We start from the raw sequence: 25,190 nt of genomic DNA on the forward strand, positions 1-25,190 counted from the left end.
ATTGTTTTTCCACATCTGCCAACGGTGTTCCCTCTAGCATGTCAGAAAACAACTCTCAAAAGACAGCAGTCTACAATGGACAGCACAATTGCAAGAATAAGTTATGTCACCTCTGTGTTTTTGATTCTCTTTATTATCTTTAAGATGTTAATCTTAATATTACTTGCATGGTCTCATCCAAATTGTGTAGTTCATTTAAGGAAAGGGCAACTTTGGCCCTTGAGCGCTGCCTTGTCACCCTTGATTAGGAAAGAAAGTCCCTTCCATATCTGTTTTGTGTGTTAAAACTGTAAGGGAACCGTACGCTGTGTCAGGCAAGTACAACCCTGCCAGGCTTCTTTTGAAATTTGTTTCTAGAATAATAAAACCCTGTGCAGTTGCATGATCTAAGTGACTGCTTCATATCTAATGTTAGTCAGTTTTATAGAGTTGACATCCCACATTTGGGTTTCATTTTCATACAAAGTGATATTTACACATGGAGCTTTGAAATCCCTGTGGATTATGATTGTTTTAATTTATTATTGAAAGTCAACCAAACCTTCATCTGGTACCTATAATCAACAACAGCTGTAATTTTTCACCATTTTCTATAAAACTGCAAAAGCTCTTGTAGAGGCGTAAGAGTTGGGAGTAATGTTTTTCTTTGAAAAGTGTACCAATAAATGCTAGATGCATTTTACTAAATTGATAGGTTTTAGTACCTATTTCAGAAACTGTTTATAAAACTAAATGTTCGCTGTCTTTTCATGTAAAATAGGTATATGCAGCTATTTCAGGCCTTAATATGCCTTAAACTTAGTCCTGCATGTTGTCTGAAATAATTATAGTGGGCCTGTCTAAGTATCTGTGCTTTGGTCCTGTTCCTACTATGTGAATTAAGGTAAATATTTTAGTTGACGTCTTTTTCTAATCTGAACAATTTAAATCTGTGCACTTTTGCAAGCAGTAAAAATCTTAAGAACAGACTTGGTGGCAAAGCAAAGCATTTGTGTATTTGTGCTCAGTATGCAACTTCAAGGCTCAGTGTATTCATAGAAGGCGAGATTGCCGTATTTTAACATCGGAAAACACTTGCGTTTGACTTTTAAAAATCTATTTTTAACTGTGACCAGTGTTATACAGAATTGTGAAAATTAAGCATCTTAATAAAAGGCTTCTGCCTAGTCGTTCGCACCTGATCCTTAAAACCCAATGAAATATTGGCTCCATAATGAACAGGTTGTATGTGTTAAAAGTGTACAGTCCCAGATTGGTATGCATACGTGTGTATGTTATCGCTGTTGTGGAGAATGTGGTAGCTGATTGCAGTTAGCTTTTATTGAAAACCTTGGTTTAGTTCACTTAAACATTAATGAGCATTTGGTACTAGGATTACACCCCAAGCAAGAGTCTGAAAAAGCCTTAGGTTAGTGAAGGGAATAAAAATAAGCTGAGCGCTTGTCACTTGGGTTTTGTCTCTCCAAACACTTGGTCTGATAGTTCCATAAAACATCCTTCTGCAGATAGCCAGTCAAGTCTAAATCTTCTCGAGAACATTCCTAACCTGTAGGAAAAAAAAGTCACTTTAGGGAGGAAGATTTTCCTTGTACTTTGAGTTTATTTGGAGATTTACTTTCCTTAGGAAGCGTGTTCTAGCCCTGTCTCTAAATGCTTGGTATGTATGTTACAGTGAAATGATTTTTTTTTTTAAATCGGATTTTGAGAAGGACCTGGGTGTTAGCCTGATACTTCTGAGTTCTGTGCGTGCCACAGAAGGGCACCAAACACATTGTAATACCCAGTCCCGTTTGCACCCTGGAGCGTAGTCTCTGTCGCACCGTTTCCCGAAGTAGAGGAGAGGCTTTGATTCGGGATGCTGAGGCCAGCTCTCCGGTGGCACCACGAGTTTTGTACCTCGCTCTGTCTGAGGAAGTGGCATTAATGACTCCCGGTGCCTCAGCAGCGGTTTTGCCAGCTCTTCACCTCTGCTTCAAGTCATCTTGTCGACAGCCAGAAATGGCAACGTTGATCTCTCCAAGAAAGGCTTAGCTTTTGGATGAATTGGTGGTGGTACCTTGGTCGTTCAGGTTGCATTTGCAGACTTGAAGCGTGAGAGATGGCTTTGGATCCAGATTTTCGCAACTGTTTTTCAGAGGATTGTTATTGCTCTTTCAAATGCAGTTGTGTGAAAGACTGAACAATTGCAAAATGTTCCTGCTTTGTCAGGTATCATTTTTCTTAATCAGTTCTGTGCAACTACATTTAAACTGGAGAACTATCTTTTTGAAAAATAGTATTTCACAAGGAAAAGAAAACTAAAAGCAATGGAACGTGATAAGTTGATGAATACACACATCGTATTACTCAGACATCACATTCATTTCTAAATAGGAAATCATAAAACCATGGACTTCAACAATCCTATGTTTACCTCATGCTAAAAGCTGTTAGGATGGAAAGCAAGCCCTGGTGTGTGCTGTCTACCATCCTGACTGTGATCCAAATACTTTTTTTATGGTCTCAAAATTGTAATCTAAATCAAATTCTTCTGAAACTACTTAAATGACACGTACATTCTTACTTGCACAGAGGATTTCAAATATGACACACGGAGTTCTAATAATGGAATATGCTGGATGCTGCATATGAAACTCCTAAAGTGTTTGTACTTGATTCAAAAACACTTGCCAGCTATCGAAAACCAAGTGATGCAGTCACTAAGTCCTAACCCTGAGAGGCATTTCAGGTTCCACTTTCAAGCTGACCTGTTCAGTGTCTTCTGAAAGATGATACAGGTATGTTAGAGTAGGGGTAAGGTACCAAACCCACCACCAGCACAAAACCACAGACCCATGCATTTGTTGAGTTCCAAGGATGCTTTGCAGTGTAGCCTTTTTATTAGGTTGGTTATTCCTAACTTTACAGCTCCTCAGAGTTCTCATCTCTTTTTGGGGGAGGATAATTATTCAGTTTGTTGCCAGGAGATGGCAGTAACAGATAAACTTTTAAAGAATTATTTTGTGCGTGAACATCATTTGAACATCTTCTATTTGTCTGTCACTTTCTCCCTTGGGAGTTCATTTTGCATCTGGCATGTTCATGATCTTTACACTTCAAAAATTGCTCAAAGCTGCAAGCAAGGTGTTAGCAACATATTGAAGTGCCAGCATGGCTACTTTGTCCCATAACCTTTCTTTAAGTTTACGGTTGAAATGAGTGCAGAGGTATGGTTTGCTTAAATGTTTTTAGTCAAGTAGTACTAAGTTTCCTCCTTCTAAGAATGTTAGTATACGTGTGTGATGGTTGTTTTACTAAGTTATGCCAATTAGGCAAAATTATACTTCTCAACTTTGGAATGAGAAAAGCATCCAGTAGATGGGTGGGTTCAGCATCTGTACGACTACTAGAGATAAATAGCAGTGTTTTGACCAAAATGTGCCTGCTAAGGACAGCCGTTCCTTTGGCTGTACAGCCAGTTTATTTGATGAACTTTGCTTCATTCATTTGCTCATTCACCTGCGATCTTTCAGGTGCATGAGTAAAGAATTTTTCACCTTAAAAGTGCAGACATTGAAAGATTTGCCTGTCATCAGCTATCTTGTCTTACTGGCTTTTTTGGAACCCAGACATAGCTGGAGCATGTTTTTCTTCTAACAAAGAGGAATTAAGGTCATCTGAAAAGGTTAGTTTGATGTGTGCCCCTGCTTTTCTGCCATGCCACCACTGATTAAAAAAGCCTTTCACACAGAAGGGAGAGGACAGCATCCTTGTATCTCTGGGAGAGCTGGAAGCCAAAAGTCGGTGCTCTTGTCATTCTGCCACAATTTGCAGAAATACTGTTGGCATCGAAGTGTTTTCCTCTCTTTTTAATAATTTCTGGGTCTGCTGGTTTGACTGTAACCTACTTCTGTGTTTATTCTTAGTTTCTTCTAACGTCTTCCAAATTTGGCAATCATTCATTTTTATATTTAATTGGTAAGCTTGAAACCTAGTAGCCTGGTACTGGTTGAACTGAATTATCAATTCTGTCATTTCTTAGCACTACGGTTTCTTTTATTACCTAATGATTTGACTAAGTATCCCTGCGTGAGGTGAATATTAATACACCTTTAGCCCTGAACTACAGTACGCATGCTGGGAGGATAGTGAACACACTAACTTTGTACTCTGGAGAGGGAGAGGAGGGTGCTCTGAGCACAAGTGTTGTATAATGGCCATTGAAAGAAAAATGGTGCAGTGAAATGGGAGCCTTAAACGCCTTTTATACAGGAACCTCAGTGTACTGCTCTACTAATACAGAGTTTGCAATTATGGTGGTTAATTGCCATATCCTCTGCACTGTTTGCTTTGGGAACTGCAGTGCTTTATGTAGAAAATTCTCCCTCTTCCTCTTCAAAATGTAATGTGCTGTGTGCTGGGAAAATATGTAGAGGACCGTGTTGTGTGATTGCAGTGTTACAGATGTACTAGGCAGTCACTTGCTCTGTGTAAGTTGATCTTATGTTGTTGAACACAGCTACATTTTGTACTGAAGTCTAAAATAACTGTTAGATTTGTTTCCACTAAAACACAGTGTGCCCTGTGCATCACACCTATAACCTTCAAAATCAGAGAAATGCTTACTTAGCAGACCCATTTGTTTTCTTTATTTTTATCTAGCTATGTCCTTCACTTTGCACAATGAATTAGCTTGTCTTCTCGGTACCCAAGGATTCATTATTTTAAACTAACTCTTGAAAATGACCTTGCAATGATTATATTTTCCGGAAAAACATTGAGAACTGTTTCAAATAATGTAACATCACAGTAAGATAAGTATATCCTAAGTAAACAGTATTTAGGATCTCAAAGATGTTATTTGCTAGAAAGATTGGGATGCGGCACTTCTACAATGTGTTTAAATGCCCTGGTGTTTTCTTCAAACTGCTGAAGTAGCAGATGGTGCAGCTTAAAGCTGCTCTGAGACGTGGTATCGTTAGGAGAGGATTTGCTGGTTTGAAAGCGGTTAGATTTGAGATCCACCACTTAATTGGACCTTGTTACTTTTCAGTTATTTGAATCTGTTATTGTGACTGGTATTGAAAAATTTGTATAAACCCAATTTACATTGTGGGAGCTTTTACCATTCTTTGAAGCCTTTTTATAGTTCTCTAAATTAAGTGGAAGAAATGAACAAATGCTCTTCAACTACATGTATTGGTTTCTCCTTTCTATTGCTGTTCGTTTTTTTGAAGGCCGTGCCAAATTTAGCGTGCAGTGGAGGACTATATGAACACAATTTCTTAATTCTGTAAAAAATTAACAGTAGTTTCTTTGATTTTTCAGGACTATTTGAAGCCTAAAGTAGGCTGTCATGAGATAAAGTGGAAAATTATAAAGGTCATCATCTCCTACTTGGAAAGATTTTTTTCATGCTTGGCCAACTGGCATATGTTATTCACGAAAATGAAGTTATTCTAGGTCTCTGATTTAGTGGAGTTTTTGGGAAAGCAAAATTGCAGGTCCTTTGAAATAAGTAACAGACTTACCAGTGATTTTTCTGTGGGACCAATGACACTGTAGTTGGAATGTGAACGAGAAAAGTTTGATTGCTATTTTAAATTTAGTGCAAGTATATTATCTAAATGGTTTCTATGTATGAAACCTTTACTCAACCACAATCACATTTTTCAATCTAACACCCTCAGCAGGAGAGAAAATCTAGGCAAAGACCATAAGCGAATGCATGTGGCGTTCCACCTGCTTTATGTCTTGATAGATCTGTGGTGGCAGTTACTGTATTAGTCATCTTTATTGATGTGCTTATTCTTTCTATCAGCTTCAGCTTAAGTACCTAGTGCTTTTGGATAAGTCTTAACTGATATTTATGAAATAATGCATCGCAGCACATTGCCTTACACAGACCTGGATCAGTGGGCAGGAGCCCAATTCTGGTGTATTTGAACTTCTGCTGGCAAGTTGAGTGCATTGAGTATGTAAATCTAACCCTACCATGATATAAAAGGATCACAGGGGTTGATAAGCTGCTTCTGGTAGCTAGGATCTTCATGATGGACTGGGGAGACACTGACTTTCACTAGTAACTATTGCTTGTTGACCAACATACCTTACGCTGCAGGTGCCATTGGAGCATGAGAGTCGCCCAGGCAGATGTTTCTGGGATGTCCAAGTACTGCCAAAGGGCTTTCCTTTGCAGTAATGTTGTTTTACTTGGGAGTTTTCTTGTGGTACATCGCTGAACTCGTTCTTTGACCCAGCAAAGCTAGTGTCGTCAAATCAGCAGTATGCGAGCTCACACATCGCTCCATTGCCGTAGAAGGTGGTGTGCCCCGAGGGTGGGAGAGCAGCAGACGCAGGAAAGATGTTAAGATAATATCTGTTCATATGGCTATCGTAACTACATTGGGAAATCTTTGTGCAGCTAAACGATATTTACTTTGCACTGGAATTTAAGGTGCAGAAGCTGAGCTGTCGCCTCTCATTATTTGAGAGTTACTTGACTCCTGCTGATCCTGAGGTTTCTTAGCCGATCCTCATACTAGAAACAATTGCATCCATTGGCCCCAAAGTAAATGCTGTATTGAATGTTACAGCCTGATTTACTCAACTTGAAGTTGCTTCAAAAAACTTGTCCCTCTTGAATTTTTCTCTAGCTGAAGGGAAGCCTCAAAACCCCCAGCTTTTGGTAAAAGTCATTCAGTAATAATTTCTCTAACTATGGAGTCTAGTGACGGTAAACCATGAATCAGGATAACTGCCTTAGATGTTAAAGCACCACTTGCAATTAACTAATTACTGTCAAACTCATTCTCATTGATTTCCCCTTCCTACACAAGGCTGCAGGGCATGGTGTCTCTGGCATGTGCTCTACCACCAGAGTCCTGAACAAAATTCAGGAGTGGACTTGGCACCTGCAGATTACAGAAAGGGCTTAAATAGAAAAGATGTCCTGGCATTTGATGCAAGAAAGTTTTTGCAGAATCTTCGCTCATGCTTCTACTGGATATGTCTGCATTTGTTCCTGTGGAGTCCTGTCTTCTGCTGAGTTGAATTAGCTATTGTTACATGTAAGGGAATAGTAAAAGAATCAATATTTTATTTTTGCTACTGCTGTTTAGTAAAGCATCTGCTTGAAGATGATCTTCTTTTTGGATCATGTAGCCCAGAGCATTATGTGCTCAAAAAGTCCAGGATTCTGTGCCCAGAAGAAGCAAAATGCTTTCTGCTGCTTGCATACCGTGCTGAATTTTGCTTTGCGCTCATTCTTGCTCTGTGGAAATGGGACAGTCCAGTAGGCAGACTGTACTAAGAAAGGAATAAAGAGTTAGAGATGTTTTGGTGTACCTGTTTGGATTAATTTGTAACTGGTGCCTCTATGTATGATAATTTAATTATCATGTTGCTCCAGTGCCTTAAAGCTGTGTTGGCTTTCTCTGAATGTATTGCAAAACTTGTTTAGTAGTTTACTGTGAAGTGAATGACGTTTTGATTGCCTTTATTTCTTTGTAGAGCAAGGCTTAGATCACATAGCAGAAAACATCCTTTCCTACCTTGATGCCAGATCACTCTGTGCAGCAGAGCTGGTATGTAAGGAATGGCAGAGAGTCATCTCTGAGGGAATGCTATGGAAAAAATTGATTGAAAGAATGGTACGCACAGATCCGCTATGGAAGGGACTGTCAGAAAGAAGGGGTTGGTAAGTACCTTGACAGTAACTAAATTCACCTTTTACACTGTTCTCCTTCACAAATTTCCCTAATCATGAGCTCTGCCAGAAAGTAAGTTTATAGTACATCGGTATCACTGAGATCCTTACCTCTGCCCTGGACTAGTCGGGGTAGCTACGGCGAAAGCTGTCAGCTCCCGTTTCTACTTCGGCTTTGTCCCCTGTCCTTTTGTGCACCAGTGTCTTTCAACACTTGCTTTCTTGCGGGAGGTCTGTCTGCAAATTTGTAATTTCTGTTTTGCAGGGAGAACTAACGTAGAATCACCTCACAAAACTAGGAACAACATGTTTTGCAGGGCTTTTTCTTGAGTGAAGTATTCCCAATTAAACAGATTTAATTTTACATTAAAATGTAAAATAGCCGATTGGGCTGTAGGAGCGCCTCGCAAAGAGAAACCATTTATGTTTGTGGCAATGGAGTTTTTCTACCCGGAGTATCAGAAGAGATGAGGTGTTCTTCAGAAACCTGCTTTTCTGTGCTCTCTAGTGGTGTGCCTAAGAAAATGCAAGGCATATTGTAAAGAGCAAAAGGACGACACCCTGCTGGCTAGAAGCCTTATTTATGAAACAGTGAACCCTAATTTGGAAAACTATAAGGAAAACACCTGTTATCTTTTTAGTCTTGGACATTTTAAATACAACTGTCAAATTGTAAAGTCACAGGGGTTGTAACGGCAACACTAAAAGTTCTTACAAGTGTTCTGTGAAGTATGTCATAAGGTTTTGTTCTGCGCAGATATTGAATTCCTTTAAAGTTTGGATTCTTTGTGATAAATTGAAAAATGTGTTTCTGGTTCTTTCTAGGGATCAGTACCTGTTTAAAAACAGACCAACAGATGGCCCCCCAAATTCATTTTACAGGTCCTTATACCCAAAGATAATACAGGATATAGAGGTACGTTTTCTGATATTATATATCTGCAGGAGAAATAATGTTGCATATTGTTAGTGTTTCAAAGACGGTGCATGTTGGAGCAATGAAGCATATCATATGTATCTGTATCACTACGACTTCGTGAGCTCTGGCTCTTCAGACAATGTAAAAAATACCCTCAGCAACTTACTGCTGCAGTACGTGCATTAACGTGTTACTTTAAGTGTTAACACCATCTTTTTTGCCTTTAAAGATTTTTGGAATTCTTCTGGGACTATGGATTTTAATAAAATAGCTGTTTTAGGAAACTTACTACTCCAAGACAATTCCACGTATTGCTGAATGTTCTAATATGTCTAAATTGTGACGCTCACTTCGAAAGTGATCTGAGGGTTAATGCCTTAAACACCAATCATTTAAAACGTTGCTCATTTAGTAACTTATTACTTCTAAAGCAGTCACTGTTGCAAATACAGCTTTCTTCAGGGTATGGGATTCGTTTTCCCCCTCGAGTGGTTTGATGAGAACGATCAGTCCTACAGTGATAGACACGGTAGGGGTATTGGTGGTAAAAAGACTGTAGAAATGACTATTCTTTTCTTTGATACAAACTTTTGCTTATCTTGTTTGAGTTACAAAGTTGGGCTTGCTCACTTATTTTAAAATGTATCTGATAAATCAGGATCATCTTGGTATTCTGCCTTCCAGCAGAAAATCTGTCTTGCTCAGTTTGCCGGGTACCCACCACAAAACTCTTTACGTTACACCACAGACCGTAATGGATTTATTTCAACCACGTGATGGATATGAAATTATTGGTCTGAAGTTCGTTAGTGGGGAAACACGTGTTTTGATGTTTAAGACACATGTGAACTAATGGAATCATTCTGCTATGGCAAATGTGAGTTTGTGTTGCTTGGCACTCAGTAAACAAAATTATTCAGGACTCTTAACCTATCTGTAAAATGATCTGCTGGAAAACATAATCCAATTTTCAAATATTTTTTATAACCCTTGCTACACAATTTATAAACATTTAAAGATAAAGAACTAAGCATGAAATGTAGCCTGGGCAAAGTAAGCTCAAACTTGATATTTACTTGTGAGCTGAATGATACACATTTTATTATTTGAAGGGAGATGTCTATTCTCTGTAAGGAATGACAGAGTGATGTTGCAATGATAAGAAGCCCTTGGGATTAAGGAGAACTCTTAATGTGATATTTTCTTGCTTTCTGCAAAATTCTGGCACTGTTCAGTAACGAAAATGGGCAAAAAGCAGTGTGAAAAGATGACCTTTGAGATGATGTGGAACACTGAAGGAGCTCAGCATTATTATAACTCAGATTTTTAAAGTTATTTTTCTGAAACTCATTTGTTTAGGTGTAAGTGGAACATCTGTATAGGAATTCTTATTATTAGAGACGGGAGTGTTCCTCAGATGTTCTGAGGCCATTCAGCCTTTGAACCATCACAGTCTGCTATTTAATACTTTCATTCTTTCGTTGCTGTAGATGTGCTAGTACAATCCACAGAAATGAAGCTCCTGAATTGGACAGTTTTTGCTAGTATGGAATAAGCAGGGAAAAAACCAAACCCCTCAGGCTTCGCTCGTTGCTAGTATATTAAATGTAAAAAATTTCAGTCTCTAAATATCTGGGAGTGGGGAACGAGTATGCCGCTAAAAATATATCGTAGTAGTGAACAAGTTTCTTGAAAAACTAAATTTCATTAAGATAACAGCAAATATATTAAACCCTCAAATTGGGAGAAAAATTTGCACTGCACTGTCTGGAAAGTAAGGGCTCATGTATTCAATATGGAGAGAAAATTGCATCAGTGTTTGGAAGTCAAGAAACACAGTTTTATAATACTCTTTTGAACCCTAACTTTCTTTCAGAGTTTCCACTCACAAATTTTTATTTCTTATTATATAACGCTCAGGTGGATGATGTGGTAAATGTAGAATATGCCGAGTAAGGGGTTATCTCGTGTCAAGCTTTGGGAAGGAGCTGGAACAGTAGAGTGTGCTGCATGTAAAACATGCCATGCCACTAGTACTTAAAAATAGTAACGTTGAGTAATGAGCATGGGAAAAGAGTTGTCTTTTCTGCGGTGTACAAAGGGTAAACTGCAAGCTGTTGCCATAGGTTCTGCCCATTCCAAACTGCCTGGCAATCCTGCTACTTTTACATATGATTTCTGTAGTTTCTATCTAATGCTTATATCCTTAACGATGTTAAATATTACTGGGGCAAGCGGGAAAATCCTGTGTGTGTCAAACTCAGATGGAGGGAGGCAAGAATAGAAAAGCAGAATTAGGGCTGTTCAGGGAAAATCTCCTGTAGTTCTGTACTTCCCATTCCATGCTTGTGTCTATAAACCTATGGAAAACCTTTGGTCGTTAGTGGTTGTCAATCGCTTGGGGTAGAATTTAAGGTATTGGCAACTAACCTCAACGCTGTCCGTGGCCCGTGGCTACTGTGGTAGAGCAGTAAAGCTGAAAGGAGCCAGGACCTGTCAGCTGTGGGCTCTTGCCTCTGAACTTCACTCTAGCAAAAGTAAGTGTAAGCCTCTCTTCGCCCAAATTCAGGAAACAAATGCGTCTTTGTCCGGTCTTCTGGAGTGGTGAAGTCTCTCTTTGAAAACTCATGGCTACTTCCAGAATCATCACTGCTCAGTTTATACAGGCAGCGCGTTTCCCACTCCTGGTTCTTCGAAATTGTTGAACTGGAGGGGAAGAGGCAGAAGGACGGGGGTATTGTGCCACATCAAATTTTTCCCTGTTTACATATTTCCTTCAAGCCTTCTGAAATACTGCTGTTTTCCAGGTTTCCAACCTGGAGTGGGGTTAGTGTTTCTGCTAATAGTCAAGGGTCCAATAATTCTTCCACTTCCAAAAGTCTATTATAACTTTTCTAATAAATCACCCTTTAAAGCCCTTTTCACAAATTGCTTCCCTAAAGGACTGTCAAAAGAAGCTTTTAACACTGTTCAAAAATGTAGATGGTGAGTAACAATAACAACAAAACTTAGCTATAAGATTAGGAGCACTTCTTAACTTTTTCCTCCCCTTATTCTGTTTTTAAGCCTAAAGTCATGCTCTCCCTCAGTTTCGCACTTTTCCCATTCCTTCATTTTTCAAAGCAATCTGCAGAAGCTTTTTAAGACTTTCGTCTTAGCTATGATGAAGAATTTTGTATCTCTGAATACCAAAATGTTTTTTCTTCAAATATTTGCCTGGACCTTTAATAAGATGTTCCTGTTTCTGTCAGAGGGTCAGAGTTTAGGGAGCAGGTGGTGAGCCAAAGGCTACCATATTAGCATTTATATAATTATATAAGTATTTTTATAAGACATTTATCTTGTGTCCAAAGGACTTGATTTTTTAATACAGTAAAATATATTTGATGTAACACAAAAATCTTGTCATTCAGTATTTTATCTGTGGAGCACAAAGATTAACCAAATTCTGCTAGACTGTTTCTAATGATAAGAAACTGCAGCTGGTACTGAATTGTTTTGTGGGTAGATAGAAGCTCAAAGGAGAATGCGCGCTCTCCTTCGGATTGATTGACAGAATTTGAAAAGTAATCCAAAACCTGAATTAACAACTGGAAGGAAAAATGAGGAATGATAAATAGTAAATTTGAATTCTTTCCCTTGGGCTCTATTTGCATTTTGAGTCAAAAGTCCATGCAACCGCAAAGTGGTGTTAGCTGCAAGGTAATACCGGCAATGATTTGGCAAAGTGAGGTTCTCTTGCCTCTCTGAAAATTTATTAGTGCCAATATCTGTTTATTTCATGCCAAACACATTTTAGGAACATAATGTCACTTCTGAAATCATTGGATTTGAAAAGAAGAGGACATTTAGAGATCTGAAACCAAATTCTTGGAAAGAGGTGGTTACTCTCCACCTCCACTGTGAAGCCAAATATTTAATTAGGTTTCATTTCACAAGAGGTGGTCCAGTAATTTTAAATGTCTCCAAGTCAGATGTTGAATTGCCAAGCTTCTTTAGGAGCTTTTTTTTAAAGGGAAAACCTGATTTGGGGCTTAACCTAGAAAACTGGACCTGGGTTTGCAAGACCTTGTTTATGGAGATGATTTGGTTGGTGCGGGGTATCCTGTGCCCGGGTGCAGTCCCGAAGCGTTGTGGGGAAGGTCAGCTCTTTTAATGAGACTGTGTTAATCGGCACGTTGCCAGGATGGGAAGTTTAATACTGCTGATTCCAGAACCCCAAGTCCCTGGATTTCTTCCATATTATTTGTGAAGCTTGGCCAACTATTCTGTTTTCCCCTCAGGATTAGCATGAGTATCTATTTCTTGTGATGAGTTGAGAAGACTTGTTTCATAAATGTTCCCCTTATCTTCAGGCACATGGCAAGTGCCCTCTTCTTGTTTCCATGGAGACTTAGGTCCACCTAATTAAGATGAGAATTAAAATGTGATTTTGCTGAAGACTTTAGGAAAATGTGGTGCCAGGCCATGAGATAAACACCATGTGTTCTTCTGAATTTTGAAAAAGTTCAGATTTTAGGAATGGAACCGAAATTTTAAAGCCTTGGGAAAATTTGAAAAGGGGAAAAAGTCAGCTCTCGCCCTAAAGTCGCTGCCAGCAGTGGGAGATCTTTGTTTATGGAAGTTGCAGTGTATAATTTCTGAGGGAAATGGGTTTGTTTAGTACTGTTCTAATTATGATGCTGGAGAAATTTTATGTGCGTGTGTGTGGAGAATCTGGTCAGCATTATACGCCTAGAAATTTTTTCAGCCAGCCTTTGAAATCTCTACTCCACAGGCACTTTCCAAAAGACATTTCTTAAAAAATGAAACTGGCCAAGGAAAGGAGAGGCTTTTGAGCAGTAGGGACAAAGTTCTTGCGGTGCATGGCACAGCTTTCAGCTGTCACGTCTGAACGGGGCAGAAGACTCCTTTCAGATGCCCCTAGCATGGGATGGATCCATGATTTGGCTTTTTTTGTTCACTTCACCCACATCACACCTACTTTCTTCACAAACAGGCATAAAAGGCTGCCGTTTTTCTTCTGCAGGTTTGAAAGAGGGATTCATTGTTCCTGTTTGAGTACTTCGAATGCCCTTGTGCTCTAACAGGGCCTGATAAGTACCTGTTTAAATATAACTTTGTATTTTTATGGTATTGTGTAAACTTAGTTATTGTCTCCAGTGGAACCTAAAAGATGCAGTAATTTTGTTTTTCAGCAGCATTGTTCTTTGTCAGGTGTTGTGTATAGTCCAGATGCATGTGTCACTGAAGTGCCTCAGAGGACCTCTCTCTGTTTTTGTTGCTGTTGGCTTGTATTTTTAAGATTTCCTCTCAAGATAGCAGTACTTCTCTATCACTTTGGTGTAAGCAGGAGTCCTTTTAAAGTCAGTCTATTTTGATGTTGCATCTGTAACCTGAAAGCTTGGCATTTTACTGTCTCTTAAGGGTGTTAGACCTAGTTGGTGGAAGTTGGTGGAAATGGGGATCCTTTAAGAGACAACCGTTGAGACCTGTCCGGGGAGTCACTGTGATCATTGCAGCTGCAGAGATGAAAAAGGTTTTCTTCATCAGATGCTGCCCTTGGATCTCTTCTGGGATCTCGTGCTTTGTGGCTGTGTTTGCAGAGGCGCTCGATAGAGAAGACAGACCTTCCAGAGAAGAGGGACTGCTTTGTTCATCTGCATCCTGCTGTTACAGGTTCTCCTGAGCAGGAGTTGAGAGGATTCTTTACTCCCTGGGGAAACAGAACAACTGTACCGGTCAGATCAAAGATCTAGCACGACATCCTGTCTCTTGACAGCATCCAGTAACAGATGCGTGGGGCAGAGCACGGGGACGTGATGCAGCTACACTTCATTTACGTGGGAGTAATCAAAGTCTCTCACTTCCTGCCTCATTTTCTGTCTCCCTCAACACATCAGTCACTACCACCAGTAAGATAGTCCTAATGCTGGATTACTGTTCTTCAGGTCTGAAACTTCAGTTTATGTTGCCTTTTTTATCTGATTTGCCTAAGCTCTCTCTGGTGTATAACACCGTTTTGACACTTAGAGAACATGCTGTCTTTTCTTCGTGCTTGATGAAATGGTCAATATTATACGGTCAGCTTTCTCCCAAAGTGGTTTCCTGTATCCCTTGTACGTCAGTGGCCTTTAATGCAGTTTCTGCAAGTCTTCTCCCCTTCCTCTGTAAGACATTAGCATATTCCACTGTCCAGATTTATCTTGCTCAGCATCGTAAGGTCGATCTGTTCTTTTTAAATGCGGCTTTAAAAAGGGTTCAGCAAAGCTGCAGCAAGACTCAGGAATAGTTTTACTTGGTGGACCTTTGAGCAGCTGCATACATATTGGATCAATCGCAAGCAGAAAGAGACACTTCATCAATCTATATTGTCCACATTTGGATCTTATCTAAGCAGCTGTAAACATTAGGAACTTAATTTTTAGGTCTCGAATTCTGCCAAAAAATCATGATTTAATTGTAACACTTGCTAGGAAAAGCTTCCCATTCCTTTTTCTCTAGAGTTGTTTAGTTTTTTGGGCTGCACTGTTTACGGCTTTTCTTCTGATCTTGGGGTTCATACTAAAAGTGACGTTTTACCCCAAACTGATCAGAAAGCCCACGTAGTGTTCAGACGTGGAGTGGTTCTCAGTAGTAGACTCCAAGCTTTTTGGCCTTGCTTTAATTTCAGACCGTTCTTCAAAACATAGCCCAAGTATCCTGTGATTTTTATAAATCAAGCCAGAAGCCCACTTTTCAGTTATTGGAAGGTTTCCTCTCCCCCCTGCTTTTTTTTTTGTGTGAAAGTGGGCCTTTCTGCTTTTATTAAACAAATGCATGCTGAACTTTAAATATATGCATACATATGTGTAAAAATGAGTGTATGTTATATGTTAGTGGGCTATAGTGAATCTCTCTTTCTCTATTTGTTAGTCTTGCTTCTGTGACTCTTCATGAAGGTGGTTTTTATTCTTACTTGACTCTTCTGTTTGCATGAAATGAGGTAAATGCCAAAAATCAGTTGGTCGCTATTTTTAACCTGATCTTTGCTTAGGTTTACTTCCTTGTGTTTGTTTACTATGTTACTGTTTACTACCTCTTCCCATGTAACATGGCAACAACTTCTTCCATGTAACTTTTTGTTTTCTTCTGGATTTTCACTTAGCTTTAATTGTAAATAATCTAAAATATGAAGAGTTCTCGGTAGTGGAAAGTGTGGATTCTTTTGATGAGCAGTAGTGGCTACGTTTTCAGATCAGTAGTGTATAAATTTTAACTTAAACACTAAACAGCTCTCATATGAGGGACAGTGTCATGCAGCTCCCAGTTGTATATCTGCTGCCTTCTATGTTTCAAAGCATTTTGAGAGTAAAATCCAAATCTAGTCACTCTTCTGAGTCCTGTAGCGTAGCATGAATCATGTTGGTTCACCTTGTTCATGGAATAGGGTAAGAGAATTAATAGGGAAAGGCAATACGCTTAATGGTAAAAGTAGGATAATAAATGGCAAGATGCGGTGGTGGATGGTTTGCAGCACTTGGTGTTCTCTCTTCTAACAGCAGTGCCAATTTATGTTCAAGATGTTGGTATGGACATCTGTATACCCTGCTGCTTTCTTCCAAAGACATGCGTACTGGCTCAGGTGACAATGTGCTCACGTCTCAGTGACTGTGTAATTAGGTATACCGTGCCTCCAGCCAAAACTCTTCAGCTACTCCGTTGAGAGGTAAGCTCTGTAGAGCTTACTGACCACGTAATTTTCTTGTTCATCACTTCCATTATGCAGCTGGTCTGGTGTTTCATGAAGGGGATGTTGGATACAGTGCAAGTACTTTTTCTGCCATACTGCTTTGGCACAGGGACTTCATTGCTGTTTGTGTACAGCACCCGCCTCGGTGCTGATCAAGTTCCTGTGGTCTTTGAGTTTTTAGCTGTCTTTGCTGCTACATGCCTCCCACCAGCACTTAGCTCTTTAACAGTGGTTTTTAGAAGTGATGACACTCACAAGAAAGATGGTGATGCTTTTCACGTGCAGGGTTTTTATCCCTCTGCGGGCTGCTTTGGAAGGAGGCTTTGCTGCTGGCACATTTTGTCATCTGTGGCTGTGAGGCAGTCATCCCTGTGTGGTCAGAAATCTTGTGGTTTATGCTGTTGTGGTAATGACAGGACAGCTAGCGCTCTGCAGATTCTTCTTGAGGACCAGTTCAAGCCTTCTAGGTAATAACCATCACGTAGCCTTTCTTCTTTAGGCTGATATAGAGACTACAAAAGCTCTTTGGCCCTAACAGCAGCTTGGAGACCCAACAGTGAATTCCAGACTCAAGCCAGGATCTAGGGAATCAGTATCCTTCTTCAAGAGCTTGATGCTTCCCCCCCCCCACAATGGTTGTAGCATCTACAGAGAGTCTGAGAGAGGAAAGACCTCAAAGGTGCAGGGAGCCTGGTGCCATGGCCAAGCTGTCATTTTGTCTTTGCTTATCAAACCCTCTTAACTTCATAATGAATTAAATACTAAGCCCTCTCCACCCTGATAACATAAGTTCATTTGCTTTTGCGTTTCCTCCGCCACAGTCAGGAAGGATTTTCTTTCTTCTTTTGGAAGAAAGCATGCAAAGAACAAGGGTTTGGATTTTAACTGCCCCTGGTGTAAATGCCTAATGCTTCAGGAGAAATCCCTATGTACGTAACAAATGTGTAGGTTCCTTTTTCTTTTTTTCTGCCCCATTTGTCCTGCAGGAGAATTGTGTGTTTGGAGGGAACAGAAACTCCTTGGTTTATGGGATTAAGATAAACCCACTTACTCTGCAATAACATTCACAAGGATAAAAATGCAATTTTTAGCCAAGGAGCTGAGCACAGTGTACATTATCAAATGGGGAAAAAACTCCTGTTCCTAGTGGATTATCCTTAACACTTCCAATGCATAGTGAATGTTCCAACTGTTAATCCAGATGAATTGCATCTTTTTTTACTGTGCATCTTTGTACCAGTCAATATATTCTGGCATGGTCAAGGCTTGGCTATACCTCTGCATCTTGGGCTATTTTCTATGTGTACTTTCCTCTCTAAATGCCTTTTTTTATCCATTCATGCATTTCTTCAGCTGCCAAATGGCTCTCCTGCTGTGGCAGATGCTTTGGCCTCATGCTTGGTCTTTATCCCTTGTATGTCCAGATTTTGTTGGTTATACAGCATTTGTCAGCTGCGTGCTGCTATTGCTCTAGTGAGCTTTTAGAAAAGTGTGAGAAACTTTTTTTTCTATGTGTGTGATCTAAAGGAGATAGTGTTCTGCAACATCTTGCTTTTAATTGTGAAAACCAAGTTTAGAGGCAGTTATCTTGGAGACTTTGAAGGGGGATCCGTAGAAAATACAGTAGTGGGTGTTGCATATGTTAGTATTGGGTTTGGTACCATAAATACGCAGATAAACCATGGGTCTCTTCAGCATTGACTCCCTGATGCTTGTAACAGTCCGTAGAACACAGCAATTTCTCCCTCGCCCCTTGTACGTGCATGCCTACCTACTCGGCGTATACACAGTTTATTAAGGTATCTCCTGGAAGGAAGGTGCAGATGAAGACTTTGACTAACTGCACTATTTGGTAACAACCAGAAATTTCCTATAGCAAGAAGCTTTTAATGTGGTTGCCAGTATTGTATTAAACATGTTCTTTTTCAGAGGGTCCTCCAGGTTGCCCACCCACTCAGCCGTATTTAGTCATCTAAAATAATGTTATTTCTCTATACGTACACATCTGTTTTCACTCTGTCGCCAATTGAAATGCTGCTGTATATTCTCTGTGTATTGTGGCTACTTTCCCAGCATATTGAAAATTTACGCAGTGTAAGGGGATTTTACAAGTTCTCGAAAAACATGAAGTATTTTCCCACAGTAGCCACATCGTATAATGTCTAAATGAAATGACATCTATTCACAGAATTAAAATGTGCACCTGCATATGACTTACTGCTTTATCGTGCCTTCACGTAGATATAAATAATATTTCAGTTTATTTTATTTGAAGCCAACATTTTCTTACAGGGAGCTTATTATGTAGCTTCCTATAGTGAACTTCGAAGATTTAAGCCAGCTAGTGTCCTGACTGTCTGGTGAGCATACTTTTACTGACTGCTGTTTTGTTTAGGAAACTGTTACAAGCAAAATTTCTGATTTGTGGTGTTCTTAATGTATTCTGTAGCTATCGGTGATCACTGTCGCAGGAAGCTGAAGTGTGAAAGTGCTCGAATGGTGTTTGAGCACTCGGCAGCTAGAGTAATCCGGCGTGCGTTATGCGCGGCTGCTTTTTTCAGACCTTTCCAAGAACGTTGCATTAGGGAAACTCTCCCTTAGACTTCTTAGAGTTGAATGGCTGAACATACATGGTTTCTAAAACTATTTAAATTGGGTATCTCTAATCTGTCATGTTTTATCTCCTGTGTCTTCAGCGTTAGTATTGCATTTTTAAATATCTTGCCTTCAGATCTGTAATTATATTAGTTCATGCTATTAAAGTCTAAAATCCTTTCCTGTTTCCGAGGGTCACCTCTGTAGCAGCAAAGGACTTAATGAGTTGCAGTTCTGCCCTCCTAGCACAGCTGATATATCTTCAGATAAAGCTGGAGAATTGCCTGTCCTTCCTCCTCTAAACCTCCAACCTATGCTGAGCAAGTAGCATAACGAGCAGACTGCTACCTTCAAGGCAGGAGTCCAAGGCTGAACCAGCGCAGTGTCAGATTTGAGCGTTCTAAGCCCAGTTCCCAGTCTGACAATCAGCAGCGCACTAGCTGGCCAGAAAAGCTGATCCCAAACTGACAGATGACTTGCTATCTTAATTTCATTAACTTCCCCATGGAAGAGAATGAGAGGGGATGAATAACTTGTCAGCATGCTCCTCTAGAACCATCTCTTAGTACTTATGATTTAGACAAATTCCTGTGGCACATCAGGTTTGTATTATGACCGTGTATAATTCTCTCCAGATTGCATAATGGGAGACAATTGAAGGAGCAAATACGTGGAAAACAAAGTGGTAGGTTAGTTTTCCCTTGGAGCAGACGCGTTTTCCTAGAATTGGGACGTCAAGGTAGCACCGCACTTTCATCTTTAATAAGCGTTTCAGTTGTTTTTCAGTCTTGGAGGAGCTGCAGAGGTGCCTGCTATTGCTTTGAAAGTTGGATTTGGTTATAAATACGCTTTTCCAAACAAACTGACAGTTGATCAGCTTCTCCCCAGGTTTCCATGCAGTATTTGGGAGGGATCCCAGGGAAATAGCTAAATAAATGGCCTGTTCCGGTGCCTACACTGGAAGACAAAGCATCCCAACCTGTCTAGGTACTGCAGGTGTTGGCCTGGAGTTCTGTGCACGGATTCTCTTACGATTGTTGTTACGAACTTCCTATCCAAAATCCTACATTTCTTTGAAACCAACGTTGGTTGTCTTACAAGTAATAAAGCTGATTAAAACAGGGGAATCATCCTGGTTCTGCTCTGAAATCGTGTGCGGCTTTTTAAGGTGTGTCAGGTCTCTTTCCTTAAAAATATCTCTCAGAATGAAAATGTTGAGAATGACACTTTTGCAGGTTTTAAGGGATGGGAGTGGGGGGTGGGAAGTAAGTTTGGATTATTTGAAATCTTATAGTCCCTGTTCAGTTTTATTTTTATCAGGCTTTAAGGTGCTTAGAGGAGGTTTTCATATCTCAAAGTCCCTTTCTGAGATGCATAACAGTTAATAGGTGAAATGACTGGGTAGGGGAAGGAAAGGTCCACGAACTCCCGTAACCTCCCTGTTGGACTCGGCAGTTCTGTAATGTTAGTTACTCAGGTGAGGCTGAACATGGCACCGTATGAGCTCCTGGTTTCATCTTTGCTGCTTATGTCAGATGGTCGTGTAAATATGGGGGGGGAACTGAATTGTTATGAAATGTATCTCTAATGGCTCCTTTGGAAATTCTCATTAAGGTTAGTTGACTATAATTTTTACCACTAAACACAGCTTTTGTCATGACAAATTATAAAAGTCCTAATTCTAATTCATTGTGGTTTGTGTGGGGTTTTTTTTTGGGGGGGGGAAGATCCATTTAAGTTTTATTTACTTCGAATTTAAGGATGATGTATGTAAAAGTGGAAAGATTGTGCTGTATGTGTTGGAGTAGCCATGCTCAAGCATGCAGCCTCGTGCCGACCTCCTGATTGTTTCCCCTCTTGTTAGACTATAGAATCTAACTGGCGGTGTGGGCGACATAATTTGCAAAGGATTCAGTGCCGCTCTGAAAACAGCAAAGGTGTCTACTGTTTACAGTATGATGATGAAAAGATTATCAGTGGCCTACGAGATAACTCCATTAAGGTAAACACTTTTTCCAGTCTTTTCGATAGAGGTAAATGGGTAATTCTGCCTTGGAAAGGTAGCTGCTTGTGTCTCCTGGGTGATTTCTCTTGTCTCGTCATGGGACAGTATGTATCTGTGCAGGGTTTATGAGGACGGGATGTCTTCTGTAGCCCTGCGAAGTTATCACCTGCGCTTTGCTGTAGAAACTTTGGGGACTGCCAGCCAGGAGATTGATACTGCTGACTACAAAGAAATGCTTGTGAAGTCAGAGTTCGCGTAACATGAATGAAGGCTGCACTTGCCACTGTCCTTAGTTGTGTCTCTTGTCATTGCTAGTAGTTCGCTTTCATGCTAATAGGTTGCTTCCACGCTAATCATCCATGGCGTTTCCTTTCGCAAAACGGGCTTTTATTTTTTTGTGATCATTGATTATTTCGCTGTTCTGTCAAAAACCTGCATCAAGGAGACTTCCTTAAGCCAAAAGGGAGGACAGGCCCGCTGTTAGGAGAGACTAACTGCCCATGGATTCTTCCTGCTATCTCCAGTTCTCTTCCTTCTCTGTTGTGGCAATGTTCAAGTCTTGGGTCCGTGTTCTTGATAAGCCATTTATACTTCTTATTTTTAACAGATTTGGGACAAAACAAGCTTGGAATGTCTGAAAGTATTAACAGGACATACTGGCTCAGTTCTTTGTCTGCAGTATGATGAAAGAGTCATTGTAACTGGATCTTCAGACTCTACAGTGAGGTGAGTGTTAAGTTTTTGCACTGGGCGTATTTACAATAATCTGCAAATATCAGGCAACATCCCTAATTTGAATGTGATATATTATCACATTCAAGATATTCACACTTGGCAAAGCTACACATTCAACAAACATATTTCCAAATCTCAGTCTCATTTTTTTAGTGTTAAGGATTTTGAAGGAATGTGACCTGTATGATTCAAGGCATATCCTGAAGTTGCAGAATGGCTGATGGCCAACTAGACGATAATTTCCTCATTTAGGGTTTCTTATGCTGCCTTCTGACATCTCTTAATTATGACTATTAATGAAAGGGTACTTGGTATATATGGAGCACTTATCTGACAGCAATTTTAATGTTACTGAGTTTAAATTCTTGTATGAATTCAGTGGTCAGTAGATGTCCAACAAAGATGCTCAGACACAGTTCAGTGGAAGGGCCTTCTCTCCTTCTGGTGTCTTGCATTGGTATACCAATGTCAATCTCTGGAAAAATTTTAAAAAATAAAGAACTGATCATAACACCCTTCAGGTAGTATAAATTAAGTAGTGATTTTGCACTTCATGTGAGATGGTAGGTAGCCCTGGAAGGTGCTACACCCCAGTTGCCTCTAGCGTGTGCTAAATCTGAATGAATGGTGTAAAACTGAAAAAATCATATTGGATAGTATTTGTTTTAGTCTGTTCCATCTATTTATACATCATATGGATTTTAGTCATCCTGGAAGAGTTACAGAATTGTGGTCGTTGTTAAGCAGCCCTTTCTCTTAGCAGTGGTCCCAGCTTAGGCATTTCTTGGCCTAATTGTTCGCTGCTGTTAATTGTTGCCTGCGAATCTGAGACGTGAACTAGGGTACTTCCCCAGTTGCCCTCTTCCTGCCTTCCCCAAGCCCTAAGAGGGTGTTAAGCAACCAGAGAGCTCTCCATTAGAGACAGTAGCAGACATGTGCACGTTTACGCTTTATACCATGCATAGCCACCATCCTTCATTTGGAGTGAAATTCTTTTCTTTTGCAGAGTTTGGGATGTAAATACAGGTGAAGTTCTGAACACGTTGATTCATCACAACGAGGCAGTGCTTCATTTGAGGTTCAGTAACGGCTTAATGGTGACATGCTCAAAGGACAGATCAATTGCTGTTTGGGATATGGCATCACCTACTGACATCACCCTGCGCCGTGTCTTAGTTGGCCATCGTGCTGCCGTTAACGTGGTGGACTTCGATGACAAGTATATTGTGTCAGCATCAGGTGACAGGACCATTAAAGTAAGTTGGCGGAGCTCTGCTCTAGGTCTGCATGCCTACCAAGCCAGAAAAGCTTCTGCGTGATACTCAACTCTAAATAGCCGAGGTGTTCATAAGCAGTTCTGTGCCTTTTTCTTTACCATTTGGCGAGCTGCTTCCTCTTGCTAGCTGTTAATGTCTTTATGTGCATAACTAGGCTCGTAACATTTTTGTGGCTTCTGTCGTACAATTGCAAAAAAGTAAAGCCCATTTGCTGTTTGAACTCCAGTCTCAAGACGGGTTTGTTTGCTAAATGTGGCACATTTTGTGCCTTTTTCCAAGCGGTATTTTTTATTTCAATTGGCAGTCCTGTTCCAGACGTGAAATTTATCAGCAGTTGCCTTTCCTCACCACGCCTTCCCAGCAGCTCAACCAGACTTTGCCACATTTGAAGAATTAAGAGGCTGTATTTGAAGACTGTTACATACCAGAAGATTTGAGTTACCCAGAGTGTATTAATATAACAAAGGCGTTTCCACCCTTCCCTTTCTAGAACTAGAGCTACCGTAGACTGTGCCAAAAAGCTTTTGGCAGTTTAATGTCCAAATGTCTGCCAAAGATCCTGCTGCACTCTGTGTTGGAAAATGAGCCACTGGATACTCTATGTTACAACTTCAATTACAGTTCATTAAAAATGGGAAAAGTTGATTGAATCATTCAATGTTAAGAAAGAAGCAGACACCAAACTTTTATAGGCCACAGTTTTGGCCTTCTCTTACTAGTAGATTGCTAGCAACTTCTTTGGTAAAAAAATGTGGTGGTTTTTGTGTATGTGATAACTTCCACTTCGAAAAATGTTTACTAACTTAACAGGATTCAAGTGTAATCAAGTTTTTCAAATCATTTGAGGCAGTCTCTACCACCTGAAAATATTTTACATACAACGCCCCCAACTTTTCTCATTGACTCGATGTGCAATAGCAGTGCCCGTGGCTCTTGTCACTGCTAGGTCCCCATGGTGCCGGTCTTCCATTAATGCCAGGTGCACACTCTTTGCCCGTGAAAACATCATGCGAGTTTTCATTCCACTGTCCAGAAAATGTCAGCCTCAGACCTCTTCCGTTTATGAATTCATAGCGGCTTCTGTTGCAATTCAAAAACCTTGCTTGGGCGTAATTCTCAGAGGAGCGTTTATCCCATGTTTCACAGGTCTGGAGTACAAGTACGTGCGAGTTTGTTCGTACTCTAAATGGGCACAAGCGTGGCATTGCATGCCTCCAGTACAGGGATCGACTAGTTGTCAGTGGATCTTCAGACAATACCATTAGGTGGGTGCCCACGAGCTGCTATCGGTATGTAACAGTGTACATTTGCACGTGTGAAAATAGGATTTCCCCTGACCTTTGATGCTGTCTGCACTCCTGCATGTGCAAAACATCCTTGGTATGTCTTGCTGTTGGAGCAGATGATGTATGAATGAAACTTTACTTAGTGTGAGAGTAAACATATCGCATCCCTGTGAAAAAGTGGGACGCTGATGTTTATGTCAAAGGTAGACAAAGCTTCTTACCTATCACTACAGTTTATCACCTTGTCTTCTGCTTGGAGAGATGAGGAAGACGTTGGTCACTGGTTTTCTTAATTACTTTCTGAACCTCTAATCATTGGATTATGCAGAATAGAAAAAAGTGTATTAAAGTTTCCCAAGATGACCTCGCACGTATCCAGCCTTTACTTGTATGTAATTCTGAATGACTAAATCCACTTTGATATGCTGCAGCTGCAACACAAACTTATCTCTGAATCGCATCCAAGGAACGTCTCAGGGTTCTCATGCCTTTTTAAGCAAATTACGTGATACCTCCCACAGAAAACCATTCAGTAGCACGCTTAAATCCCTGCGTGTTGAGGCTAAGGGACAGTGCTGAACCTGAAGTACTCAAAGACTTTCTCCTCTGTTCTCTTAAGGCTATGGGACATTGAATGCGGTGCCTGTTTAAGAGTATTAGAAGGCCATGAAGAACTGGTTCGATGCATCAGGTTCGACAATAAGAGGATTGTTAGTGGAGCCTACGATGGGTATGTTTTTGAAAGCAATTTCAAAGAATTTTGCCTTTCTTAGCAAAGCATCTTCTGAAAGCTATTGAGCCTTGTGTTCCCTTGCATAAGGGTTCTCTTCTGATTTGACTAATGGATCAATATTTAACTGAGTGGCTTCTGCTTGAGCATTTCAACGCAGCAGGCTGCAGTTCTAAGTAGCCAAGAAACTGCTTTTCTGGTGCTCTTTAGCAAACTCCTAAATT

General features: G+C 40.2%; 1 protein-coding gene across 1 annotated transcript in view; it reads left to right on the forward strand.

Moving 5' to 3' along the window:
* FBXW11 (F-box and WD repeat domain containing 11) overlaps positions 1 to 25,190 on the forward strand; it is a 68,386-nt gene that overhangs the window by 34,562 nt on the left and 8,634 nt on the right. Inside the window, exons 4-10 of the mRNA XM_009330015.1 lie at positions 7,492 to 7,678; positions 8,513 to 8,603; positions 20,798 to 20,935; positions 21,546 to 21,664; positions 22,680 to 22,929; positions 24,097 to 24,215; positions 24,856 to 24,966. Coding sequence (XP_009328290.1) covers positions 7,492 to 7,678; positions 8,513 to 8,603; positions 20,798 to 20,935; positions 21,546 to 21,664; positions 22,680 to 22,929; positions 24,097 to 24,215; positions 24,856 to 24,966 — 1,015 coding nt within the window. The remainder of the gene's footprint in view (positions 1 to 7,491; positions 7,679 to 8,512; positions 8,604 to 20,797; positions 20,936 to 21,545; positions 21,665 to 22,679; positions 22,930 to 24,096; positions 24,216 to 24,855; positions 24,967 to 25,190) is intronic.

Source organism: Pygoscelis adeliae, unplaced genomic scaffold (genome assembly GCF_000699105.1).
Source record: "Pygoscelis adeliae isolate BGI_AS28 unplaced genomic scaffold, ASM69910v1 Scaffold248, whole genome shotgun sequence".
NCBI lineage: Eukaryota > Metazoa > Chordata > Aves > Sphenisciformes > Spheniscidae > Pygoscelis > Pygoscelis adeliae.